This window comes from Hibiscus syriacus, unplaced genomic scaffold, assembly GCF_006381635.1.
Source record: "Hibiscus syriacus cultivar Baekdansim isolate YM2019G1 unplaced genomic scaffold, ASM638163v2 tig00110387_pilon, whole genome shotgun sequence".
Taxonomy (NCBI): Eukaryota; Viridiplantae; Streptophyta; class Magnoliopsida; order Malvales; family Malvaceae; genus Hibiscus; species Hibiscus syriacus.
This window is the reverse complement of record NW_024062717.1, coordinates 7,447,043-7,468,669: the sequence shown is the minus strand read 5'-3', so window position 1 is coordinate 7,468,669 and position 21,627 is coordinate 7,447,043. Positions and strand designations below refer to the sequence as shown.

At 35.5% G+C, this 21,627-nt stretch overlaps 5 protein-coding genes and 1 pseudogene across 9 annotated transcripts; 2 read left to right on the top strand and 4 right to left on the bottom strand.

Annotated features, from left to right (window-relative positions):
• Positions 1–535: 535 nt before the first annotated feature.
• LOC120122557 (N-alpha-acetyltransferase MAK3-like) lies at positions 536–2,224 on the top strand. Its single transcript, XM_039141695.1, has 4 exons — positions 536–754; positions 852–972; positions 1,121–1,176; positions 2,027–2,224. The coding sequence occupies exons 1-4, from the start codon at positions 575–577 to the stop codon at positions 2,207–2,209; spliced, it is 540 nt and encodes a 179-aa protein (XP_038997626.1). The 5' UTR covers positions 536–574; the 3' UTR covers positions 2,210–2,224.
• Positions 2,225–3,065: 841 nt separating this feature from the next.
• LOC120122556 (translocon-associated protein subunit beta-like) lies at positions 3,066–5,196 on the bottom strand. The gene is made up of 7 exons (XM_039141694.1): positions 4,922–5,196; positions 4,078–4,176; positions 3,886–3,994; positions 3,720–3,791; positions 3,571–3,576; positions 3,149–3,282; positions 3,066–3,077 (listed from the first exon to the last, which is right to left on the bottom strand). The coding sequence occupies exons 1-6, from the start codon at positions 5,101–5,103 to the stop codon at positions 3,163–3,165; spliced, it is 588 nt and encodes a 195-aa protein (XP_038997625.1). The 5' UTR covers positions 5,104–5,196; the 3' UTR covers positions 3,066–3,077; positions 3,149–3,162.
• Positions 5,197–10,037: 4,841 nt separating this feature from the next.
• LOC120122552 (BRO1 domain-containing protein BROX homolog) lies at positions 10,038–12,443 on the top strand. Its single transcript, XM_039141689.1, has 11 exons — positions 10,038–10,239; positions 10,324–10,398; positions 10,484–10,542; positions 10,641–10,776; positions 10,858–10,954; positions 11,047–11,113; positions 11,212–11,310; positions 11,435–11,524; positions 11,615–11,769; positions 11,979–12,080; positions 12,170–12,443. The coding sequence occupies exons 1-11, from the start codon at positions 10,041–10,043 to the stop codon at positions 12,336–12,338; spliced, it is 1,248 nt and encodes a 415-aa protein (XP_038997620.1). The 5' UTR covers positions 10,038–10,040; the 3' UTR covers positions 12,339–12,443.
• Positions 12,444–12,506: 63 nt separating this feature from the next.
• On the bottom strand, positions 12,507–13,730 carry LOC120122555 (CASP-like protein 1F3). Of its 3 annotated transcripts, XM_039141692.1 has the most exons (4): positions 13,414–13,730; positions 13,201–13,339; positions 12,863–13,143; positions 12,507–12,746 (listed from the first exon to the last, which is right to left on the bottom strand). In XM_039141692.1, the coding sequence occupies exons 1-3, from the start codon at positions 13,638–13,640 to the stop codon at positions 12,886–12,888; spliced, it is 624 nt and encodes a 207-aa protein (XP_038997623.1). In that variant the 5' UTR covers positions 13,641–13,730; the 3' UTR covers positions 12,507–12,746; positions 12,863–12,885. The 3 variants fall into 3 exon arrangements, with proteins under 3 accessions (XP_038997623.1, XP_038997622.1, XP_038997624.1); XM_039141691.1 differs by having other exon boundaries at positions 12,507–13,143; XM_039141693.1 differs by having other exon boundaries at positions 12,507–13,143; positions 13,216–13,339.
• Positions 13,731–15,095: 1,365 nt separating this feature from the next.
• Positions 15,096–15,812, bottom strand: LOC120122776 (annotated as a pseudogene).
• A 1,190-nt stretch (positions 15,813–17,002) lies between these two features.
• On the bottom strand, positions 17,003–21,401 carry LOC120122549. 3 transcript variants are annotated; one of them, XM_039141684.1, is made up of 6 exons: positions 21,167–21,401; positions 18,736–20,470; positions 18,371–18,622; positions 17,936–18,016; positions 17,330–17,734; positions 17,003–17,210 (listed from the first exon to the last, which is right to left on the bottom strand). In XM_039141684.1, the coding sequence occupies exons 2-6, from the start codon at positions 19,999–20,001 to the stop codon at positions 17,154–17,156; spliced, it is 2,061 nt and encodes a 686-aa protein (XP_038997615.1). In that variant the 5' UTR covers positions 20,002–20,470; positions 21,167–21,401; the 3' UTR covers positions 17,003–17,153. The 3 variants fall into 3 exon arrangements, with proteins under 3 accessions (XP_038997615.1, XP_038997614.1, XP_038997616.1); XM_039141683.1 differs by having other exon boundaries at positions 18,736–20,441; XM_039141685.1 differs by lacking the exon at positions 17,936–18,016 and having other exon boundaries at positions 18,736–20,441.
• Between the last annotated feature and the right edge of the window lie 226 nt (positions 21,402–21,627).

Sequence of the window (21,627 nt, the reverse complement as noted above, 5' to 3'; positions counted from 1 at the left end):
GAGTGTTTCAGCTACCGGCTGCCTTGACAAATCGAATCAGCAGGTAGAGAAAAGGACTCTGCATCTGTATTCTGTAACCCTGCGATTGCATGCTATTAATATCAGTTTGCCTGCCATATATAATATATGGCCTCTTTCTCGTCATCATCTTCTTTCTTTTCAAATCAACACAAATGGTATAGTACATAGTAGATTTGGACCCAAGGCAACAAGCTGATTGCTAATTAGCCCATTATGCAAAGAAATTTAAAATTGAAAAACTCAATTTGGTAAAAAAAAGATTTCAGTGGCGAAAAAGAATCAGATAAAATTTTAAGGACTAAAATAATTTCTTTTATAAGTTGGAGGATTAAAAATAACCTGATGCTAAAAAAAATGCTAAGAAGTGAACTGGTTGAACCACTTAGGCCCAATGAAAATAATGCATTTGTTCTGTTGTACAACTAGAAGCCCTCTCAATGAGGCCCAAACTTCTAATGAAAACCAAATTAATAATTAGCTTAAAGACCTTTACACTGAGAGATTGAAGCTGCCGTTCCGCAGCGGCAGAAAGAAACCCAGAGAGAGAAACAAAATGGAAGCAATGACAGAAGAGAAGGCGGAATTTGAAGAAGAGGAGATAAAATACGTTAGCTATGGAGGGGAGCATCATCTTCCTCTCATCATGAGCTTGGTGGATCAAGAACTCAGTGAGCCTTACTCCATCTTCACCTACCGATATTTCGTCTACCTTTGGCCCCAACTCTCCTTCCTCGTAATCTCTTCCCCCCTTCCCTTCTCCCTTTTAAAGCTTTTGCACCATTGATTTTATAAAAACACCTTCTCTTTTTCACGATTTTAAATCGAAACAGGCTTTTCACAAGGGTAAATGCGTGGGAACAGTGGTGTGCAAGATGGGGGAACATAGAAATACTTTCAGGGGCTACATTGCCATGTTAGTTGTAATCAAACCTTATCGTGGAAGAGGCATTGGTAAATATGTTTTCATTCTCGTAAATTTATTGAATGTGTCGGATTCTTTGGCTTTCCTGTTAACTGCTTATGCCTCATTAGCTATGTAATTGCAAAAATTCATGTAGAAAGTAGATGCTGAATGTCGATGTTTTCGCTTATGTTGCAGCCACTGAGCTCGTTACCAGATCCATTAGAATGATGATGGAATCTGGATGTGAAGAGGTACGGTACCTTTCATGCTTTGTCCTGGTGATTTCATTTGTAATGATGAATAATGAAGCTCGTTTCAGTGACTCCAATTTCTGAATTTGAAAATGGATATTACGATCGAATTGTGAATTAAGGTGCAGTGCTAATGTTTTGTTTGAACTCAAATTTAGTTAGTCTGAATATGAATTTCATCTTTCATATAGACTTCAGTGATCACTCTTCATATATGATGTTGCACATATATAAAACTGGTTAATTCTGTGGAGATAGCATAATTCTCCAATCAGTTAACCTTTTTCATGTTTCTAAAGACCAGGAGCATTGTCTATTTTTGTTCCATTCTGAACTCTAAATTGATGGTTTTGCCTATTTTTATGTCTAGTATACGCCACCTGAACACGAATCAGAAACCATGTTATTAGATCAGCATCGCCACAACTTTTATCTTCTCTGCATTAGAATTTTATGCTCTTTCACCGGCCTCTTTTTTGAAACTTTTGATAGTGGTTGAGATGTGATTTTGCTATGATTTGTGCTCAATTGGTGATTTCTTTAGCATTGCTCAACCTAATAACACCTTTCGGCTATAAGCAGTGCAAAATGTGTTGATTGAAAAAGGAAGGTATACAGGGGTCTAAAATGATGGTACTGTTTACCATGGGATCTCTGCAATTGATAAAATTCTTCTAAAACATAAGAATTTGCCAAAACGTAACGTTCCAGTGTACTTTCTTCACCTTCGTGAGTAGATCGTATGCCTCAAATTATATTATATATTTGTAAACGTTACTGCAAGTTTATAATTAAAGGGAGGTTTGTGGTGACGGATTGACCATCGTTAACATTTATTATGTTATTGAAGGTCACACTGGAAGCAGAGGTGACAAACAAAGGAGCACTGGCACTATATGGGCGCCTTGGGTTTATCCGGGCAAAACGGCTTTTTCATTACTACTTGAACGGTGTTGATGCTTTCCGTTTGAAGCTATTATTTCCTCCTCCTTCTCCTCCCGACCAAGAGTTATATTCTTCACCAGACACTTGAAGAATATGAATTGTGCAGTGCTGGTGGTCACTAAGGTTTGTGATTTAAACTATAGATTTTGTAGTTATGGTTGTACTTTCCTCCCTTGGATTTGTTCTTTACTATATCACTTTGTAAAAATGTTTCGGGATTTTTCTATTTGTTCCTTTTAATTTAAGGCCATTTTTTAAAAGATTACTACATATAGCAATATATTACCAGCAATAATGCATCGAATCCTATCTGACTGTAGTTAAGCGTACTTGGGCGAGAATAATACTAGGATGGGTGACCTCCTGAAAAGTCCTTGTGTTGCACTCTTCATTTTTTTTTTACTTCATATAGCAATATATTTTCATTTCATATTCTAAAAATGATTAATAAAGTTTTCTACTCGTAGTGATAGAAGTATTCTATGCATATGTTTTGCTTGATTTGTCAATTACACTTTCTCATATGACAATCATTTGTTTTCTCCTTGTGATCTTATACGTATCGATTCTTTTAATGAATTATTTTTAGCTTGGTTTTGTTTCCAACCTCTTTCTTAGAGATCTCAAGAAATTGGGTTATGAAAGAACTTTGTACATGATTTTTAACTTTTTATTTAATATTGAACTGATACAATCGCCTGTGATTGAACTGTAAGACATCGATTTTTAGTTCAACCAATCTAACTGACTTGTCTAAGTCAGACATCGATTCTTGGTTCAACCAAACTGACTTGTCTAAGTCAGACAGATTCTTAGTTCAACCAATCAAAAGCTATAATCGAAAGCAGCTATATTCTTTTGCTTAAAAAAATATGTAGGCATTAAATTTCAAATTTCATTTATAAGACTCATCGAATTGGCAAACTCCGGACTTAAAAAGAGAGAGCCTATTTTAACTGCAAACAAAAAGAAAGTCTCGTGCATAGAGGACGGAGTGTATACAAGTTATTGATTTGTTTTTTCAGACCTCTGCAACTATTCTTAGCGCTTCTTCTTGCTTGCTTTCGCAGCACTAGATTTCGATGGGGTGGCGATTAGGTAAATGAACAAAACCACTATCGAGACCACAGATATTTGATTTCCATACTGAGCCAGCAACCTCTGCAGAAAGAAAGGGTTAATCCATATTAATTCGAAGGTCGAAGAAGTTTGGACTCTGCAACTCAAATTATGACATGAGAGAAGTTCAAGACCTTGTAGTTGATTCATCAAAGGTCCTTTTATTTTTAATTGTTATATCTAAAAAGCAATGTTATTCCGGAAAAAAAACGGGATTCATATAAATAATCTATCCTTGAACCGAATCTGGTCATCTCTGAATTCATGACAATTCTTATCCATCTAGAGTTTAGAAGGTCGATTATTTAAAAGATATAGAAAGAGTCATACCTTAGCCTTCAATATTTAGTCACGAGTCGCAAGCAGAGCAAGGTCCACAAAAACAAAAAGAAGCCTTTAGTAACATTGGAAACAGGTAAAGGATACTGAAAAGCTTTAATTCATTGGTTATGGTTATTCTTATTCTAAACAAAACTTACCCACACAAGCTTCTGCTCAGGAGGTCTTTCAGCAAGGATGTCCAAAGGCATGATGGAAGTTGAATATGCCTCCTAAAAACACACAACATATTGGAGCATCAAAGCTTGTTTTCCACCTTTCCCCCTTAAATGTCAAGGAAAATAGACTCTGTTATGGATCTCAAACCTGTAGAGAGGTCTTTGTCGGAACACGGTAAGTAATAACTGCTGAGGCACCACTAAACATTCCTTGTCTTTTGGCCTCCAGTTCAAATGAATGTGATAGAACACCACCACTGAAGATCATAAAGTTTTGTGATTTAATTGCTTCAATGTCGGAAGAACGGATTAAATAAAATTCCAGAAAGGAAAAACTTACGCATCAAGTCTCTCCCATGACTTTGAAGTGTTACCACTTACGATATCAAACATATCTTGCGGCCAGCTATCATCAACGAGACTCACATCATATGCTGTCCTGGTTTGTTTTTTCAGAAAGATTGTTCCTCAAGTAAGATAATATCCCCACACCACAAAAATGAATTAGAAATCTAAAAAACATAAAACTTCATATGTGCATCGGCAGGAACATGGAAAAACGGGGAGAAATGACAATGCCCTGTTTTCATATTACCAAAGCAGAAGTTTCTGAAATTTGCACAAATTTTATTCAAGCTATAATTTGATTCTTTACTAAGATCACTCTTATACATGAATTGACAGCAAGCTATTCAAATTCAAGAAATAGGCAAAATTTTAGATGGAAAAAACTTATAAGAAAGCACGTAAAATCTAAGCATTCCAAAGTAAGAGCAGCAAATTCCCTACTTATGAAGCGTGTTTGCACGTGTAAGAAAATTTTCCTTTCATTTTGTTTGATTAAAATTATCGGATTTGGAATTTCACATAGCTTCTCTCAGATCCAAATAACGAAAATTAAATGAAAATCGATATGCATTTTCTTCCTTTCTATCGATTTCGAATCGGGAAAAACAAAAATAAAAGGAGAATTTTCTTACACGAGGAAACAGGCTGCTTTATCATATAAGGCCTAAAACGACATGGTAAGCTACATAAAAGAAGAAGAAAACAAAGCTAGAAATTGTAATGGAAATTGAATATCGGTTCTAAATTGAGAACTTTCACCTTGATGGAGAAACAGAGCTACATCTGCATTAAAGAGATTTTGGAAAAATAAAATAAAAAAGAAAAGAGAAACGCACGAGAAGCCTTGATTGTAGATATCGATAGAGACGGAGACACGTTCGGCGCCGGATTTGAGTCTGGTGAGCGATGCCTTCTTGTGGGCAATAATGAAGGGGGCGTCGCCGGTGGCGATGCTTGCTGATACTAAGAAAAGAATAATAAACGCCTTGATCAACGGGTTTGCGGTAAGCGTCTCCATGGGTCTGCCGGAAATGAAGATCTATTATTTTTTAATATTTTGAATTCTCCTTAATAAGGACTTGAAATGGTTGAACAAATGGGCAAGAGAAGGGTTCATAATATCGATCTTACATAGGGCAATGACTGCAAATCTACCGAGCGTAGTTTATGCAACGATGTCGTATTTCATTTAAATTAAAAGAAAAAGAAATTCTTTAAATTATTAATATTTGTTATGATTATTAGTTATTTATGTATTTATTTATAGTAGAATATCAATTGAGTGAGAAGATTGTGGAGATGTTCTTTTCACACTTATTTTCGTTAAGAAATTTTATTTTTACCATCGTCTCGTGATTAGTAAATTTTTTTAATTAAGTTAAATGTGATTATAAAGTAGTATCTGTTTATAATTACTCTCAACCATTTGACAACGAACGATCAATCACCCTTGCATTCGTTGATGCTCAAACTCATTATCTATAGGAACAATAATAATTCATTTTAACTACTGAGATAAGTTGATTCGTACCCGTAATTAGTTGAGGTAAGTTGGTTCGTACCCGTAATTAGTAAAACAATCTGTTTTTTCTTTTTTCTTTTTTTTCAATATAAATACCATTTACGTAAATATCGTTAGAAAAACATAAAAGAGATGAATTGAAGAAAATAAGGATTATATAATTTAGAGTTTCCAATAGTGTTATATGCATGCAAGCAAACCATTAAAAGTTAAAGGCATACATATTATATATATAAATATATATATGAATGGATAGAAAGAACTTACGGGAGGTTGTTCCTCATGAAAAAAAATTAAATTTTTATATAATTTAAATATTTTTTTTATATTTTCAATTGATAATATATTCTGACTCCTTAAAATTTTATATGTTCACTTCCCTCTCCTAAAATTTTATAAGTTATTTCCTTAACATAAAATCTTGTTTCGGTTCATTCATGTATAGATTATCAATGTCTATATAGAATTACACCACATTAAGTCCATGACATATAAGAGTTAGAAAATTATGGTTTGAGGTGGATGATGCTCGCCTCCACGACTTGTTGATTCAAAGGAAGAAGAGAAAAGGTGTAGCGTGATAGAGAAAAGCCAATCAGCTTAGCCAAGAATGGTTGCCTAACACCCAAACATGGCCTCTCCATCAATATATATATAGTTTTGAGGTGCAGGCAAGTCATTCTTGGCTACCAAACAGGACTCTGCCTTCGTTTCTATGCATGTATATCTAAAACCCTACTGGATGGTATGTTGATTAACAAGGGGAGGAAGATCTGGCATAGCATGAAAGAAAAGAGCCTGTCTAGTTAGCCAAGGTGACTGCCTGGGAAACCCAACCAAGGTTTCAATATATATATTTGATGAACTCAAACCTCTTGGAGAAGGAGCAGGCAAGTCATCCTTGGCCACCAAACACCACTCTTATCTTCACGTTACACCTTTCTTCCTCTCTATATACTATATATTTTCAAGCCTCAAATTTGATGCCAACACAAACGCTTTCAACTCTGTATTTATAGCTAAATGAAGTACCATGATAAGCAAGGATTGACCGATGGGCAATTGTCTCCGTGAAAATTTTAAATTATTATATATTTTAGATATTTCTTTATATTTCCCATTGATAATATGTTTTCGTCTCTTAGAATTTTATAATTTTGTTTCCCTGTAAAATGTTAGAAGTTCATCCCTTAAAATAAAATCTTACATCCGTCTCTGATGATAAGACATTGCATTTCTAAGGAGAATCAGATTCTAAATTTAAACTTTAGATACAATAATATTGAGAAATTCAATCACTAACCATCAACTGGTCTTAGTAGTAAAACATAATGTTGTTCTTTCTAGACGTTCTGGATTCGAGCAGCTGCGTCTGCAAGGAATGTGTACGTTGTTAATTAGTTAAGAAAGTTCTGAACAGATACTACCTTATAAAATCTCAAGAGAGCAAAGCAATACCTTTAACTACAAAGACCATTTGATGAGTTCCACTAAGTGTTAACATTAGATGAATTAAAATCTACTCATCAAAATTCACTATCATTATTTTCGGTCTATTTTTCTTTTAAAGACTTATCTTTTTACCTCTTTTTTACTAACTTTATGATGTAATTTCTCAATGAAGGTGTTTTTTTTAGTCATTTCGATATCAAATCAATTGTGACTGTTAAAATAATTAATTTAAGGCCCATAATACAAAAAATTATAAAATTCGATATTGTTGATCGAATACATTTTAGAATAGATATTATATTATCAAATGATGTTCGAGCATCAGAGACTGCAAGAGTATTTAGATTTTCATTGTCAAATAATTGAAAACCTTTATAACAAATACTACATTGTAATCATCTTTAGAACAAATGTTGAAAATTTGAAGGCATTACATTTTTAATACACAACAACAATTACTAAATAATATCATAGATCAGACGAATACAGTTATAGAACACAAACTTTATAAGGTTTAAAATATATAAAATAAAATCAAATAAAGTAAACGACTGAACTAAATTACAGGAAATAGTAACTAGTTGGGGCCAAAACAGATTTAAAGAAAGTGTCAAGGGACTAAATTAAATGAAACAGAAACATCAGTAATCAGAAGCAAAATTATCCATTTTCCATAAAAATAGGCGCACATGGACTATGCCTTTTTTTAGTTGGGCCGTGATTTGATTTTCTTTAAAAATTTGATGGTTAAAATACCAAAATATATTTGAACACAAAAATTAAAATTTTATTTTACTAATACTAATTTATTCATTTTCTTTGTTCTTTCAATAATAATATCACAATATTATATATAAAATTTATAAAAACAACTTCAACCAAAATAATAACAAAAATTTAAATTTATTATAATTTCTTTAAAATAAAAAAAATTGGGCTTTTGTACTCTAAAATTAAACATGAAATTGGGTGAATTTACCCCCTCCTCTCTTGTGATCCAAACCAGAATCCATTAAAGAAGAGCAAACAGCCATTGAGATTGAGAATTCATGTAGAAAGTTGTGACTTTTACACAATATGCACTTCAACAGCTGATTCAACAAGCAATCAATCATACTTGAAGTGCAAATACCTAACAGCTTGTCCTTGGAAATCGATTCAAGCAATACCCAAGGCGAAACTTCACAGCTGTGGTTATCACAATCCGAGGTTAGTGGTTGACTAAAATATAAGAACTCCACTGATCCATGCACGCTGTTGGTACAATTGTCATGTTTTGCCAAGTTGGATTTCTCATGCAAGGACCAGCCTGTATCCTGTCCTGGGTAACATGGTGCTGGTAATTTTCATATTTTCTGCCAAATGATGAATACCGGTGGAGTTGACACCTGATCTATAGACAACAACTGACCTTCCAATTTATTTTTCTATATATGGTTGGATGTAGATCAGTTGACAAGAACAAATTTAATTTGTCATTCACAATTTAATTTTTTAAGTTTGGAAAAAAGTCACAGTCGGTGAGATAACGTCAATAACACGTGTGAGAGAGAAAGACATAAAGAAGGAATGTAAGAGCGAAACTGTGAAAGAGGTATTTATAGTGGCCCTAGCCTGTCCTATCATACATATGGTATGATTATTTGCTGGCTAGCGGTCTAAATGGATCTGGTCGTCGGATCTTGGATTTCATTTTAGTAAATTATGTGGGTCTATCATATATCTTATCTATATATTGTAACTGGCTCAGAGGGTATGAATTTATTGGATGCTCAGCGGAGGGATCTTTCCGAAGATCCTGACTGGCGGAGTATTAATAATTTCCAGAGATCATACCAAAGGTATAATAAAATCATATATCAATTTCTATTGGTTCCAGAAGTAATTTCCTATATTAGAGGTTCATCTATCTTAACTAATTCTTAGTAACTTTCACTCATATCCAAGTTGTATCTCTGATTTAATTGCTTGTAGCTCACATCCCTATGCCATATATGGACAAGTGGTTTGAATTTAGTCCTATATCAAGGACTGCTTGTATTATTATATGTATCAGTGTGGAAAGTAGATTTGAAGGGTTAAATCTAAAAAAGTGATTTTGGAAATTCAAGGGTTGAAAACTTTAAATCCCATACAAGAAAATGATGGTAAACCAAACATGTAACACCAGATGTCATTAGGTCCATACATGAAGGTTAGTCCCCACGTGCACACTTCCAAAATCCCATAATTAAAGCATATCTAATCCTAACTACCATGCTGCTTGCCGATAAGTCCAGACTTCAGCTTCAATGAACACCAACTCAAAATCTAGATAGAAGAAGGCTACTGGTGCATTCACGGTTGTTAACATGGTATATAAGTAAAATATGTTGCACATGAAAAGTGAAGGATACTACAGATGTTTGATGGAGATTGGGGTGTTGGATATGTGTTTCTTGGAATTTTTCTGTATGGAATAACCAGTTGCTGCGTGAAAGAAATGAATAAATATATTTATATCATGGGAAGTTTCAATTTGCTCCTTTAACTCAATGAAGACTTCTATGTTTCAGCCATGTGAGATATGCCTCGGCTCCTGAGCTTCCTATTCCCAGATTCTTTTTCTCTCTCTTCATATTTAAGATATCATCAGCATTCCATTGCGTACTGGGAGTTTCATCTCTTTTTCTCTTTCTTTCTATACAGTGAGTTACTTCAGGATCTCTGCAACACTTGATAATATATCAGTATTCTTTTTTTTATTGCTTTGGTTCATTTCTCTTCCATTTATTGAGTAGCTCTGGATGCTGCTGTTGTAAGTTTAATTTTGTTTCTTGAACTTGAATCTTATCTGCTTTAACAACACACTTCATATCCAACTTTCTGTCTTTTCTTTGTTATTCGGGTCCATATGTTCCAGAATTAGCAGAAGAAACACTTTACGGAGCTGAATTATTGATAATTTGAATGACTTTTGTAGGATGTTAATCTGTGAAAAGATGGGGTGCACTTATTCTGTGTACGGAGTTGGGAAGAAGAAGAAGCTGAGTATCCAAGAAGTGGTTGTATTTGCTCCTTGCATGAGAACTCCAGCACATTGTGATCTTCAACGAGCGCTCAAGGGCTTAATACCTCGTGATGTTATCGACAGATTGTTTTGTCTAAGGAACCGGATTGCGTTGATTGCAGAGGGCACCGGTCTGTCTCACCTTATGACCCTCTTGTTTTTCATATATATTGTGATGAGTCTTCATATCTGAAGTGGAACTGTGGATGTTGCAGGTGGATCTGCAATTACCGAACTGCAGCAGGCCCTGGAGGAGTACATGTCGATTCTGGTTGGACTTACTAAGAAAGGTTTTATAATCTGCTGATCCCAATCTCTCCTCTAGTGTCCCATGTTTCTCCAAGTTCCTATGATGAATAACTGTGCATATTGCAGAACATGGTCTTGAGAACTTGGTGGAATTCAAGTGGAAAAATTTACAAGATGGAAGACAAGTATGTTTTTCCAGGAATCCATGCATGGTTTCTTCTATAATTTTGTCCTTGCCTGGCATGTAATTGTAAACAATTGTAATCGAATCCGAAACGTGCAGGAGACTATTTTAGCAAACGTCTGGTTTGAATTGTTATCGGTTGTTCATATGATGGCTATGCTCACATTATCTGAGGCTGACACACTTATGATCCCCAAGGATTATTCTGGTTCTGGCTTACGGGTCGTTTCTACAGGTTTATGCCTTAATTTTCAATTATGATTTACTTTAACTCTTAGTCTAATCACTGAAAACCATATGCACTAATCACCACCAGATTGTAAGAGAGATGCAGTTGCTTTATTGCTCAAGGCTGCAGGGTACCTGGAATTTTGTGTCCGGAACGTACTGTGTCTTATACCACCGGAAATCAAGTATGTACATAAATTTAGAGTTCTTGAAAACATTATTTCACGTACTAGCACAAATTTTCAATATCATATAAACATCTCATAAATATTCCCAGGCAAAGTATGTCAAAAGACTTGCAGGATGGTGTACTGGAAGCTACTTCCATCCAAGCATTAGGCCAGGTATTCTTTACTTACGTTACTGAATAAATTCAATTGAAAAATGGAATTGGATCTTTGATTTCTTGTTATAATTCAGTGGAAATGGATCTTTGATTCAGGGAACCGAAATACAGCTTGGTTTAGCTATTGAAAGTCAAAAGGCTACTTTATCAGTGAAGAGGAGGTTGGCCTGTGAACTGCTGATCTATTACAGTCAGGTTTTACTTCTAATTTTCAGTTTGGGAAATCTATGTCATCCTCGACTGCTTGTATGAATTCGGGTTTCAGCCGTGGATATGACTTGTCGGTTACAGTCGGCTTTTTTTCCTGTTGTATAATCAGGCTTATCAATGCTTGTCTGGATGTGACTTAAGCCATGGGTATGGGAAGAAACATATGTGGTTCATCAAATGGAAATTTGTTGAAGCAAAGGTTTCAACTTTCAACCACAATCTCTAATACCAAAACATTCTCATCCCAATTTCATATAGGAATCTAACTTCCATGTAATTGTGTGTTCAGGCTGCTGCTTATTACTACCACGGCCTGGTTCTCGACAAGGGTAGTGAACCAACCTGTCATACTAGTGCCGTGTGCTGTTTCCTAGCTGCACAAGAGCTACTGGTAGAAAGCAAGAAAGCTTGCATAAGCTTTTGCCTTGCAGCTCCCGTAACCAGGTTGGTTTTCAATATCATGATAAGAAAATCCATAGTTGTCATGCTATCATTCCATGTTGCTCAGTCCCGGGACTAAGATCTCGGCTACAAGTATGCATCTGATATGAATATGCTCAGTTTTCCCCCCTAAGTTATCTCATATGACCGAAAATATGTAGTTAAGGAAAAAGAAGATCCGGCGTAACACTTATTTTTATTTTTGTGGAAAGGGCACCTCCCCTTTGGGGAGCTATGAAGCATTTACATCAGAAAATACCGGAGGTTGCATCAAGGAAATCACAGATGTATGGCTGCCTCTTAGAACAAGAGAAGTAAGCCGTTTTGAATGCAACTCGGAGTTTTAATTTACTTTTCTCAATAAATGGTTATGGATTAACTTTTAATATTGGTGGTGAATCAGGGCTCTCCAAACATTACCTGAACTACCATATTTTCAACTATCACTGAGACCTGATGACTATGAACTACCTGCAATGGATCCTGTCTGGGATTCTCAAAACTTGGAAAAACAGGGCCAGCCCCTACAAGAACATCTCAAAGACTGTGAAGATGAGATTGAAATAGAATGAAAGCATTTTTTTACAGTATTTTTTTCCTCATTGTATCTTTATTCTTATACAAGCTTACCTTATATAGAAACGCAGACAGTCACAAGCAATGAATGATTGTTAAAAGTTTACTTGGATCTTTAGCAGTGGCATAGTGCCCCATTGATGTTAAGAGCAAGTATTTGATGGTGAACCTTATAACCCAGGTGTTTAAGATCAACAGAATTAGCTTGCTTTTGTTCCAAGCAAACAATCCATGCAGTTATCTTTAAGACGTGACAACTAAGGTTCGGGTGACACGCTGTCCAACTTAGGGCTTTTTATAGCAATCTCATAAGACCTTGCTGCATGCTACCATAGCTAACGTTGTCCTAAAGACATTTTACAAACTCTAATCTGATTATAACAATAAGACATAAAGTACTTAATTTCAGTTACAAAGTATATTTTACCTCCTACCAGCAGTGTAATTTTCTGAAGAAACAGCATTTAAACCCCTAAAAACAGAAAAATAAGAAATTTTCATGACCCGAGTTGAAGAAGCGGCTTCCCTTTTGATAATTAATCTTCAAGAACCAGCTTGCCTTTCATTGCTTTGGTACTCATCATTGGCTCGATACATGACTTTGCAGCTGGACATAACAGCAAGAGCAAAGTAGGAAAAGAAAGCCAAGTAAGATAACACCATGGCTGTCGTCATATGGTTGCAAAACTTGCTCACACGATTGCAAATAGCCATCCAGCCCATTTTTTCTTCTCCATATCTACTGACATAGCCCACTGCCGTCGATGCCGCGCACCCGGATATCGCCAGCAACATAATCACCTGCAAATCAAATGCAGGAAACTTTAACTTTCTTTGTTTAAAATTTCAACAACAAACCAACAAGTTGCTTACCATGTCATGCAAAAACAGATAGAAGAAGCTCTTGGGACTTGATCCTGAACTTCTCAAACGGTAGAGAAAGATCGGTGAAAGCACAGAAGATACACTTACTATAGCATTTGTCACAAATAAAAACCTGTAACAAAGCCAATAGAAAATGGCAAGTCATTTAAACAAACATACATGAAACTGTTTAAAACCAGTGATTACCTCATAGCAGATGAGTAGCTATAGTGAGCTTTAATGGTGAAGCCGAATAGAACAATGGTCTGGGAGCTTGTCGCCATGACGCAGATTGCAGCCAATGTAGAAACAGCAGCAAAAACCCTGACCATGGTTTGAACCGTAAAGAAGCCTCCTTTTGAGGTGTTGGACACTGCAAAGCCTTTGGCTTGAACCATATCCGAAGCTTTTTCTCTGGCAACCTCAGGTGCCATTTACAGACTCTTTCCAAGAAAGAAGGAAAGCTATAACTAAATAACTGAGAAGAAGAAGAAGATGGTATTTATCAAAATGCAAGCCAATCAAATAAATACCTTGAACAAAATATTTTCTTGTAGTTTGAACAACGTTGGATTTGAAGCCTGATATATAAAAAAGTAAGAAGGGGTTGGTTGAGTGGAGTAAATAAAATTTTGTTGCTCCAATGGTACAAATTTGCTTGTGGGTTATTATTTGTTTAGACAAAAGTTAATAATGAAAAGGACTTGGATCATCAACCTGCAGAGATGTAATAAAAATGGGGGGGGGGGGAGATGTTGCACTGGAAACAAATTAATTACCCTCTGACGACCAGGCATTTGAGTTGGAAAATTGAGAAGGTGATTTGTCAATCCTGTAAGAACAGCTCCTTGTTTACTTCTGGAAACTTGACGACAACCTTAAATGCTGGTTTTTGCAAGGAAAATCTAGATTTAATACGATTTTGTCTTGATTTTCTTTGGTTTGTATTCTTGAAAGCAGATGACATGTCTCTCTCTTGTGATTATAAAGGTTACCTAATATATTGCGTCTAGTGAGGATTCTTTTAATTTATCACATCAAAATTATATTCGTACGTGCCTTTGGTTCACAGAAAATATTATATTAAATGTAATAATATTTTTTTGCATAATTATATATTCATGTCTAGTTTGTCCTTATTTTCATTCAATTTTTAGATAACTAATTATTTGGGATATAAGTTTATTAGACAATTATACTTCATATTAGTGACTAAGTAACGTATTGCCCTTTCCAAATTTTTTGGTAAAATGATATTTTAGGTCCTTTTTAGTTTAAATATTAATGAAATAAGACTTTTGTCCCTCTCAATTTTTAGATTTAAATACTTAATAGATTCTTATTCTTTTGATATAAAAATTTTACCCCACCCCAACATTTGATCCTAGCTCTGTCTTGTTCGTATTAGTTTAATATAAAAATAATTCTTTAATATTTAATGTGTTTTAATTAATATTATATTTTTATATCCATAATAATATTTTTTAAACACGTTATCTAAATATCTAGCTCATAATGTAAATTTGATTGATAATATTTAATTGAAATAATATAAATTTGAGCTTAGTTTTTATACGAGAGATTGACTTGCAAACTTATATCAATGAAGTTGTCATAGATTATTCAAATACACAGAAAATTGGTTCAATAATTAACATGTTAGAAACTTGAAATTATGAGATTACCCTATTTTTGGGTTCTCCAAGAGTGAGGAATTGTTGAAAAGTTTGATCATCGTCATAGGTTGAGCTAAAACATTTTTTCTAAATAACTTAAACATCTATTCTTAATCACTAAAAAATAAACTTCTAAGCATACCTTGAAGCTTCATAAGAAGCCTGAGCATTGCTATTTGCTGCTTCTTAAAACCAAAAACAAAAAGGGAGGCTTTATAAACGGAGAGTGAGATCAACATTTGCAGATTCATCCACATCAGTGCTCGGAGATGAGGTCTCGGGAGAGGAAATACTAATACTCATAAATCCCTGAGTAATTACAAAACCGGAAGACGGACGGTATAGGTGTTGGACGTGCAAGGTGTCGAGATAAGATGCACCACCACGGTAGTCCATAGGTGCCTCGGTTTTAATGCCAAAAGGGTTAACCTGTTGCAGAAAGTTTTATTGTTGGGAGAGCAGACTCTGATCATTCCTTCGAGCTGCGGCTCGTTCTCGGTGGTGGGCATTTTGGTGTCCAAACAGAGCTTGAGAAGTTAAGAACTTCCTTGGACAGAACCGACAATGGAAAGGCCTAGTAGGAACAGCAGATGGTAAAGCTCTTTGTGGATGTTTCTTGATGGGTTTTGAAGCTGAAGACGTGTCGGAAATACGGTTGAAGAAGTTGTACATTGAAGGTCCGCCATTGGGATTGCAGAAAACTGGACTAGAAGAGAGTGAAACAGAAAAAAAGGATCACCCAAAGATAAACAAAAGGTGATGGCAAGAGAAAGGGGACGGTTCAGGGTTTTTATGGGGTTTAAGGCTTTTGTTTGTATTGCTGGCAGGACATGCGATGATTGGCAGTGAGTTGCTGGACGGATTTACCCGACAGTGTGTTTCCAATCCAATATTGATCCTTTCAATTTACTCTGTTAAATAATCTCTCATTTCTTAGTTTGAGGTAATCATCTCTTAATCTAAAATAATTATAAAAAAATATATGTTTAAAATATTTATTGATTGATTGATAACGCACGCACAACTTACAAATATAATTTTTTGAACTCAAATTCTTTGAAAATAATAGCATTCTCTTTTATTATACTATTCTAAAATCATTCGATGGATTCGAGTTTAAGTGCAATGGGCAGAGAGGGGAGTGGAATAAGAGAATAAAGGACGGTAAGTTGCACTGCGTACACATCGGCTCGTGAACAAGCTATGTCAGTGACAGTGGCTGACTGCTCCAATCCACATATTCCACTGCTCCCTCTCTGTTAGTTTCTGTGAACAGCTCAGCCTCCCTTCGTTTAGGCAAAGCTATGCCCAAGGGACACTTATGTGAACACAAGGCTATGATTGGTGGAGCAGAGACATGTACAATATAAAACGATGCATAACATTAAATGGGAATATCCAATCTGATTAGACTCCTAAATAATCCAAATCCATCCAATAAAAACCCATTCCTTTATGTTTCCTTGTTACTTTAAATTCTGATTCCTTCCACATTGTACTATGCAGAGATACCCCTTATAAGGAAAATTTTACAATACGATATCTTTAATATAAAGTAAAAAAAAAAGATATTATCAGTTTTATTATTATTTAAATAATAAAATCAGTAAAAGAATTAATTAAAATATTATTATTTTTATCGATTTTATTATTATCGGACGTTTTACCGAGTTTGATAATATATTCGATAAAAAAATAACAAAATCGGTAAAAATATTTTAACAAAACTGAGTTTTACCAAGTTTGATAATATTTTAAGTAACACTTTACCTAATATATTATCAAGTTTAGTAAAAATCGATAGAAATAATAATATTTTCGATAATTTTTTATCGATTTTATTATTTAAATAATAACAAAATCAATAACATTTTTTTAACTGTATATTAAAACTATCGCACGTCATCATTCCCACCTATAATCAGTCCTTCCATACGTTAATTTTACCCTCTTATGGCCATGCATCTTGTTTCATCTCATCGACAAGGTCTACATAGGTCCAGTAGCTTTTAGGCACTGTCAAACCGTAGCCTCTTTTAATTCATGGATAGTTACTTTCCAAAGAAAGGGAATAATTTATTCAAATCTACAAGTAGGCCAGGCAAGGCCAGGCCAGTTTGACAATGTTTAACCCATCAAATTATTTGAGAGACTCGAGATATATACAGGTTGATCAGGGTTAGTGCCATTTCGGGATGAGATGACTGAAATGAAACATGTACAAGGTCGGCGAAAAATAAAGCATGCCTCTGTGACGTAATTTAAGATGTTTTAGTTGGAGATATCGAAGTATCTTGGATCGTCTGGATAATGGTATTCCACGTTCAACTGTCATTAGACAACAACAGCCTTATTAGAACAAATGGTAAGCGCGACAGGAGTTTGTATTTGTGTTTATGTATGAATGGGTGTATATATATATGCATGAATGTAGGAAATTGCATTACCTTGCCCTCGTCTGCATCTGAGTGACGTTGAGGGAAGACAACTCTGAAGTCATTGTACAAATAGAACCTCCGGTCCCCGCTCTTATCAAGGCTGATCTTCTGTGGAACTGATCCTGGATCAGATTTACATCTCTGAAATGACTTTGAAGATTTCTTGGGCGAAGGGCAAAGAAATCGGAGATGAAGAGCATATCGTAGTGAACCAGCACCGTTAGTATTTTCATTGATCTTAACACCACCATGGGAAAGTTTCCGGTCAGTGTAGGTGTACTCCTTGCACTGATCATTGTTGCAGCCAGTCATTTGTATCGAATCCAAGCCTTCACTGCCTTTAACTTCACTACTGTTCAGCTCAGCAGAGTTGGGATTAGAAGATGCTAGTGTAATCTTCTGGCGCACGAATGTCTACGAACAAGATAAAGATCATAAATTAGAGAATTCATCATATTAAAATGTGCAGGCAGATTATTGCAGTGTCAACCCTTTTTATAGAATAGTTGATCTGCGAAGTGCAAAGAATTTAGTAAGAGATTTTTTTTTATCATTTTCGTAACAATCTCTCCAACGGCTAAAGAAAAAAGACAATGCAGATTAAATTCATATTACCTTGGTGCCAGCCGGCATGCCACTGAGATCATAGTTGCAAAAGAACGTATGAAGAGGTGTTTTCTCTGGATTGCTAAGTACCTGCATAGGAACCCACCAACAAGAAATAAAACCCATTTCTGACATAATACTCTAGACAGGATGACATGATGAAAATGCATGTAGTTTGACACGATTTAAAAGTTCCAACAACAAATATGATAGTAAAACAAAGAACTAGACACTAGTAATGGCCGAATTCTCGTTGGATACCAACCAAGGTCCCAAATGCAAATCCAAGTAAAAGAATTCACGACATAGAAGGCTAAAGAAGCATGCTATGAAAGCTCAAACACAGAGTAGCAATTAGGGGAAGGCCTTTTTTGGTAATAGAATGGTAATATTTGAGTTTCACTAACATCTAGACACTGACTAGCAATTAGTGGTAGGCCTTACCAATTGTATGCGCCCTTTCACAGGAATATGCAACCGGCTTCTAACAGGTTGTGGTTCATCATTGCTAAGGCCTCTTTTCAGCTTCTGATCTCGACACTTATTCGAAGATGAATTCCTTGAAAGATCTATGGATGCATAGTACAGGAGAGAACAATCTCCATCCACACTGGTAACAGAAAACGGAAGTTTCTGTGATCGAGGGGAGAAGTTCCCTCCAGTTATGCTTAGAACAGCTAAGAAACCATCAATCCTCTAAGCAAACAAGACATAAGTAGTAAACATATGAGAAATGCAGTCATCTGTGAATGAAAATTTTCCTATTCAGACTTAGAAATAGAACAACCCAACTTAAATTGACAACTAACCTGACTGTGCTTTACCAAAAAAAACCTTCCAGACAATAACGACTCCTCAAATGAACCGACCAAGGACCTCCTAACAGGAAGTCCACCCAAACCTTTTAAGGATCTCATACATGGAGATGTGGGGGGTGGTTCGTGACAGAAAGGCCAACTTACTCCAGCAGCATTTTCCAGAGAAGAAGGGCGAAATTCTTTATGCACGTAACCAATATGTTCAAATGATCTGCTTGAAATCTCAAACTCCTCTTCTTCAGGTGCAAATATAATACCGGAGTTAAACCTTTCAACTGACTGTTCTGAATTGTTTAGAGTTGAATGAGAATCATTGGTATACTTCTTAAGATTCCTGCATCTTCCGGCAGCTGTTATCCGTTCACTGTACTTTGGACCTAGTGGTGATAAAGAAACAGGTGAAGTTGCAGTTTGGGGTGATATAGAAATTGCTCCACTTCTGGACCTTAACTTATTTGATTCTTGGAATCGATCAGGGCCAGATGAATATGGAAAATTACGAGAAAGATGGGACTCCTTGTTTTCTAGTAAAGGTCCGTCTGTACAAACAACCGAAGTTGTTCCACCTTTGTTATATAGATCGTTTCCATGTTCAAAGCAGCTTGGCAAAGACCAGGATGATGTCGCGAAATTCATTTTGCTGCCAACATTTGCTTTCTTATAGTCTTGTGGAACAGAAGCCCTGTGCTTATCAGCTAAGGAAGTGGAGTTTACTTGATTGCTGCTGTATCTAATGTCCAGAGGGTCACCACTAAATTGATCCGAGAAAAGCATGCTATTTAATGGAGACAACAGTCGCTTCCTGACTAATGACACACCGGACTCTGTTTCATTAGCTCTGACACCAATAGGAGAAGAGTGAAGATCACTAGGAGTTCCCTCCATTACCTTAGTAGTTCCATGTGATTCAAAACCCACAATCCTAGAAGCAGGGTTTTGGACTTTCATTCCACTTCTAGAAGCAGCAAACGATCCAACATCATTGGCATAGCCAATTTTCAGCCCATGAGCATTGCATGAAGCATTCATTTTCCCTCCGGGTTCCTCTGAAAGCTCCAAGGAAGTTTTCCTTTGAAAATCTCCTAGTGAAGAACACAAGGAACCCCCGATAGTCTGGCTAAAACTTCCTCTGCGTATACAATCTAAGCCAAAGATGCTGACACCTGAAAACTGTTGTGGGCTTTGCAAATATGCATCTACAGATGCTGCTTGACCTTCCTCAGAACTATCATCTGAGGAAACGTGCGGCAACCCCATTGCTGATATTGCAAAGAATGGTGAACCAAGTAATGTAAGTGGAGCTAAATAAGTTATTCCTTCTCTTCCTTGCTCACACTTTCTTGCCTCTATTACTTTTCTACGTTGCAGTATTTTCTAATCAATTCTAATTATTCAAATTCATCTAGAATATAACAGAGAAGGGAATTTAGGTCTCCTAATTCTAGCAAAGTCATTGAAGAGTAACAAAATGATTCCTACAAAACTAGTTCACTAATACCACAAAGACAATTGTATTATGTATCAACCAAAGGCATCCACATCTCAGCTTCAGTTCTATTACGAGCCACCGTTGAAAAATCCAAACACAAACTAACTATCCAACGATAATGAGTAGCGCATATCTTCTGGCCTCCGAACCAGGAAGCAAGGAAGCAAAAAGAATTCATGTCGCTAACAAGAAAAATCACCGGGATTGCCTGGCAAAAAATGCCAACGAAAAGAGAAGCTGAATAAGGGTAAAAAATCAAAATAATCAGAACTCAGTTCAAATGTATTCGTGCACGGTATTGCCACTCTTTACTCAATCAAATTCAAAAGTTAATCCACCATAGCCTTAAATTCTTCTATTGAACAATAGAATTCCATCAAAAGATAGACAAGCCGATGAATACTATGAGATAGGACAAATTCAATGATGTGTATACAGCTCCTTCAATCAACATAAATGAGCACAAAGCTATATTTTAAAACCATAACGAGAGCAAGATAGCAACTACACTACCTCAAAATCAATACAGTCCAATCAACTATGAATCCAAAGGAAGAACAAACAGAAGCAAGAGAACCCAGAATTTGTTTCCAACAAAAACAATTACAACTAGCAAATGACGATCTAAAAGACCTTAGAGGGCCAAAATTTGAATCCTTGAAACAATAAAGAAGACACCAATACAAAGTCAAAAAAAAAAATAACGCCAAAACCACGGAAACGGATTGCTCTCCCGACAACCCATTCACCACCGTCAACCAGAAGCAAAGCTTAACAAGTTATGAACATCAGCATATGTAAATAAATAAATTCAGCCAGCCAAAAAAAATGGGAAAAAATCAGTTCAGTTTAAAGCAAATCCAAACATGATCAGAAAAATTTAAAATTAAAAAGACAAAAAAACGAACAGATTAAAATAATTTATGCACGCACCGATAAAGAAGGTTGCGATCAAGTACCCCTGCTAGATAAATCATCTGAATGATCTGCCCATATATGTAAATACTGATTTCTCCACCAAACTAAAACGAAAGGCTAAATAAGAAGATTGAATTTTAAAAAAAGGGTAAAACTTCAATCAAGGATGGAAGAAAATGTTTTCTTGTTTTGCGTCTTTTAGGAGGAAGGAAGGTGGAGGAAAAGAAAGAGGAGGTGTTGAGAATGTGAATGCAAGCAACGATTACACCCATCTTTCTCTGTTTATACTCCCAAGATAATGAAAATTAATTACTTTTAACAAGTAAAATGGAAATTATATTTACCTTCTTCTTCTTTTTCTTTAAAAAAAATTGTTACTGAGCTTTTTAGAAAGAAATAGTTTTTTCTCTATAAAAATATTTAAAAACAAAAACAAAATTACAAGGTCTCGCTGTAAAAAAAACTAATATTTTAAA